Source organism: Protopterus annectens, chromosome 2.part2 (genome assembly GCF_019279795.1).
Source record: "Protopterus annectens isolate FY-2018-M chromosome 2.part2, PAN1.0, whole genome shotgun sequence".
In the NCBI taxonomy this organism is placed as follows: Eukaryota; Metazoa; Chordata; order Ceratodontiformes; family Protopteridae; genus Protopterus; species Protopterus annectens.
Window position 1 is genome coordinate 801,487,062 of NC_056730.1, and position 5,000 is coordinate 801,492,061.

The 5,000-nt window shown below is 39.5% G+C and overlaps 1 protein-coding gene and 1 non-coding gene across 3 annotated transcripts in view; both read left to right on the forward strand.

Annotated features, from left to right (window-relative positions):
• Positions 1 to 3,477: 3,477 nt before the first annotated feature.
• Positions 3,478 to 5,000, forward strand: part of LOC122795811 (cytochrome c oxidase subunit 7C, mitochondrial) — a 90,035-nt gene continuing 88,512 nt past the window's right edge. The window contains exon 1 of one of the 2 annotated variants that reach the window (XM_044064148.1): positions 3,478 to 3,654. In XM_044064148.1, coding sequence (XP_043920083.1) covers positions 3,580 to 3,654 — 75 coding nt within the window. In that variant the 5' untranslated portion in view covers positions 3,478 to 3,579. The remainder of the gene's footprint in view (positions 3,655 to 5,000) is intronic. The other variant, XM_044064147.1, reaches the window with a different exon arrangement.
• On the forward strand, positions 3,943 to 4,005 carry LOC122796098. The gene has a single exon (XR_006363931.1). It is a non-coding gene; the product is annotated as a small nucleolar RNA Z39 (small nucleolar RNA).

Genomic DNA, 5,000 nt, shown 5'->3' on the forward strand with positions numbered 1-5,000 from the left:
GTCAGATGCATGGGATTACTGTTGGTATTATTCTGATATTGTCCATGATTGTGGTTGATTTTTGTAATGTTTTCCATGATCCTTTACTTCTGCCCACCTTGTTCAGGGATGTCTGCTGTGAGTACACTCATATTCAGGCATATCATTTGCACAGCTTCACAATATGCACCCTACCCCAATTGTATGTTAGATCCTTGATAGATGTCCTCTACATTATTCATGTAAGGATGCGTATCTCACGCAGACATCCTCCCCATTGTTATGTCACCTTGTGAGTCGCATAAAACACACTTTACCTGCACAGTCCCTATTGTACCATACAGATATGAGATTGGTGCTGCTGCTACGAGGGATTTTCACTTGCCTTCTTCCCCTGTGTTCGTTCCTACAATTCCTCCATGTCTCCCTGTTCAATACACACACTTCCACTGAGTGATTATTTTACATGGCAGTCCATGTCCTGTTACAGCTTATTAACACAGCTTCAGTACAGAATGCCAGGAATGCAGTTTCACTATATTCTGCACTGTAGGTACATTGTCCTGTACTGTGTTTGGACCTTATACTTCACATTTATACCTTTCAACTGTTCAGATATTCCCAGGATGTCCAAATGTTTTCCTTATCAAATTTGTGGCTTTCTGCCATATCACTGGGATGATCTCTGGACTGATGCAAGTCAATATTACATATATTTCAGTTCATACCTCTCAACTGTCGATTATTGCAGAATGCCCATTTTTGTCTCATATTTGGGATCTTTTCCTTTTGGTTTTCTGGCAAGTTACGGGCATGTTATTGTGATGTGAAATCAGAAAATGATGACATTTGAGTTTCAAACTTCATGCTCTTCAGAAAGTTCATGGTACTGTACAATCTATTATTCTATCAACTTTTTAAGTTTGGGTAGAGAAATACTACAAATTTGTCCTTATTTTTGGCCCCTTCCCCCCATCATTTATGACTTTGTCCAGATTTCTTGCTCAAAGAAGTCGGGAGGTATGTCTGAATTTCATTTTACCACATTTCTAGGATACATCTATAGCACATATGCCGCTATTGCTGGTTAGATGTCCCAACATTATGTTGGCCTTTGTACAGATGTGTTGAACTAACAGACAGATGTGGCATTCTGTGCAAATCCGCAGACCATAGGTACTCTGCTTTAAACAGAATTGTATCTGTGTTTATTTACTCAGTTTTCTTGCCAGCAACACTGTTGCCAAACAAGAAACCTAGCTTAGACGTGCCACACTCACCACTGCACAAACATGTTAACTCCATGTAGACTTTGCACAGAGCCTACAGGCAGTTTACTGAATCCCAGGGAAAGTTTTTGCCAGTATCCACAAGTCAAGTGATAAGTGCAAACCATCTCTGGCAAGCATCATGTTTATCATTCATGTCTCCCCAGGCTGACAGATATTGGATCCCCTTGTTGTGACACCAGAAACTAAGCCAATTGTTTAAGTCAATCATTTTTTGCTGGTACCGTGGCATCATCATTGCTGAAGGTAAGATACTACTCAAGACTAGATTCATACTCACCTGAGACACATATTCAGAGAGCTCCATCATGTCTCTCTCCTTATAGTCCAGTGAGGTACTTCTTAGGTTATTTACGCCCACAAGGATTATGACCATGTCATACTGGTACTTGTGGTTTAAGGACCTAAATGCAAGCGTGATCTGGCAAGACCTGATGCCATACAGACACAGCTCACTGTGATCTTCTCCTTGTTTGGCCTGGTAAGGGGGACATCAGTATGTCTTACAATGGAATTCCCAATAACTAGAATGTTTGGCTGTGTGGTGTGTTGTCATACAGGTTTGGAAGCAAGGCTACTACAAATTTTAGAGTTATGTTTTGTATGAGGTGCTGTCTTTTTTGAGTGTGCATTGACCACTGAGAGACGCTTTTAGGAGGTCTTGAAGTTTTGGGTAGATTACAAGTGAGCACCTCTGCATATGTGGGTTTCCATGTTTGTACCATAGTGTTGGCAGTGAGTTTTTTTAGGTACAATGCTGACAACATGGTTTGCATTTTTTGTGTGTGTCTGTGAGAGCTTTGTCTCTAATGACATTGGGTATTTACATCTCTCACACAGTTTGTTCTAAAATCAAATGGTCATCACTGAACATGAGGCAGTTACTACACTGCCTCGGGATGCCCATATCCAGCAGGCTAGAAAAAGAGATGACGGTGAAGCACCTGTTCATTATACCAGATCCTTAGCAGAAGGGAAGGAGTAGGGGAGAGTCACTTATAGACCGAAGTGAGAGTGCTTAGTTGTATAGTATTAGATGACCTGCAGTAAAACTGCCCTCTGTGTAAACTGGCAGGAGACTATGAAGAGTGTTTTCTATAGAGGATTTTAAACTAGAAAGGTGTGCTTATTAACAAGGCATGGGTAACAGTGTTTGCACATTGCAGTAGCAAATGCTTTAGAATAAGAGGCAGAATTCCTGTAGTATCAGGAATCCTTGGAAATAAGTTCACAAACCCTGAGAAATATTCACAAACATAGAAGAACTTCTACAAACAGAAAAACTAAGAAATATTTTGGCAAACTTAGACCAGCTTTTGCGGTATCAGAAGAAGTTAGGAAATATCAGAATACTGTAAAAACAATCTGCGTGTACATACACACACACACTTTGGGGACCGGGTGCACCAATTTTTACACAACCTCTCTACCCGTTTTCCGTCACATCTCTCAACTCTACTCTACCTCATGAAAAACAGTATATATCAGAGTTTTTAAAAAATCCACGTTGCACATTGTAAGGGTCTGCCGCCCACTTATCGTTAATATTTTTAACAAATTTCTATGGTTAATAACATCAAATCCTGTTAATTCCTCAAAAAATGCAAATGTGAAAAAACAGTTATTAACTCTGGTCTGAGCTTTTAAGTTAAAGCGTGCGGGTTCTACGCGTTGTAGTAAAGCTAAGAGGTAGAATTTCAAGCATCTGTATATTTACTAGAGATCACTATATATCGCGGTTGCCCTAGTACCTGTTAACCAGCAGCGTACCTCTCGACGGTCCTGATTTTTGCAGGAAGTCCAGATCTTTGACTCATATTTTTGATCTGCTTCTCGTAAAACTTGCGTTTTCCCAGTAAATCATTGAGGATTGACGCTACTTAATGATAGACATTTGAATTCCAGACTTCACACGATTCAGAAAATACCTAATGGCACAAAAGCTTTTATTCTAGCAACTTTCTAAGTTTATAAGATTAACATTTAAAGTCTGTGCCTATTGAGCCTTTGTCGTCGCCTGAGCTAAACTTTTAAGTACCTGCAGGTTTAAAAATCATTGTTATTCTGAGTTACCTAGTACCTAATTAACTTGTACCACACTTTACAAGAAAGTATGCGAAAGTGATGAATTCCCTGCCAGTTACACTAAAAGACCACAGTACCCAGAAACCTGTAAGCACGTCCTTTAGTCACTTCCGTCTGCTGTCCCATCAGTCTCTTCTCTTCCTACCGAAGTGCTTTTACTAAGGAAGGTCGAACTAGTGTTGTAGGACGTTTGTTGCTTACAGGCTGATTGAAGGTTGTGTCAGTCATGTTTTCTCAATCTGTTCGAAGGTTTGCAACCTCTGTTATTCGAAGGTCTCACTATGAAGAGGGTCCTGGCAAGGTAATTATATCCGTTTAAATGCACCATTCATTTTTGATGTACGTTTTGACAGGTATGTAACTTTGAAAGGCCTTTATGCTAGTGGTAGCATATTCCTTGAGGTCGACGTCATGTAGATCGCTTTGTTTTTATTGTAATTAGGCAATATTAAGTGCCGCTCTCTTTGTTGTGCTGTAGTGTATGTGATGGTTTGATTTACAACTAGGGTAATATTACATTTTAAAATGTGTACTTGAGTTTTGTTAAATAGTGCTTAGTTGTCCGTGGAACTAAAACACGCAGCATGCGGTACAGGTGATGAGAGCTTAACAGACTGAAATAAAAGTGACTGTGTAAACGCTTTCTGATGTGCCATGTTTTGTAGGGATACTGGTAAGATTAATATTGTATTTAACTGTTGGATGTTATGGCAGATTTTGTGCTTGACGCGGGTTATTTTGTAATCGAAAAGGCGGTGAATTAAAATATTGCCACCATCTTGCTAATTACTTTTGTAATTTTAATATAGTTGTCATTTATATTTATTAATGTAATTCCTCTAGCTCACGGTTTTGTGATAGCATGTCGTATGATTAAAGTAGTACCAGGGTGGCGGTCATCCTGTTTCTGTGACTTTACCATAGACCTATTTGTAGTTGCAGTTGATAGTACTATTGGGTTATTCTGGTTCATATTATTTAAGGAACAGACAAAGACTTGTTTTTCTTTGTGCTAATGGTAAGGGCGAATTCTTGCAGACGGAGCTGTTCCTGTTTCCAAAGTGAAAGCATAACTGATCGGGCCCATACTCGAAGTGTGACTAGGTTTACTTTATTTTTTGTTTCTGTTTTGAAGGGTACAGTGTTATTCCTACAATCTTTAGCAAGCTTGGGAATTCTCCTCATTGAGGAGTCTGAGCTGTCTTCAGGGCGTATTCCAACGTTTTTCGTAAGTTGCTGCAAGAAGCTTTTACTAGCTTCTCTGAAGAGCATGCTTGATGGTTTCTGAAGAATGTCTGGCGTTGTCTGATCTTGCTTCCCCTTCAGAAGAGTCTTCAGTTCCCTTTGATCTGAAGTTTGTGACATTCTGTATTTGTTGTAATTAATGGTCTGCTATTGCTTTGCCCCTGTCTAAGAGTATACATGCATTGCTTTTAAGTGTAGGAACTAATCTTCATTTTTTTGTTTTGCATTTATTCTGACTTTAAGAGTGAGGTCTCCAGAACATCGTATAGTAAGTTGTAACGTGTGTCGTAAACTGACAGATGGGGTACTACAACGCATAAGTGGACGCCTGCTTTCTGTCGCTAGTTACACATAAATCAGTCACTTTCCTTTCATTTATTTGTGGTGGTTTAGACCCTACCC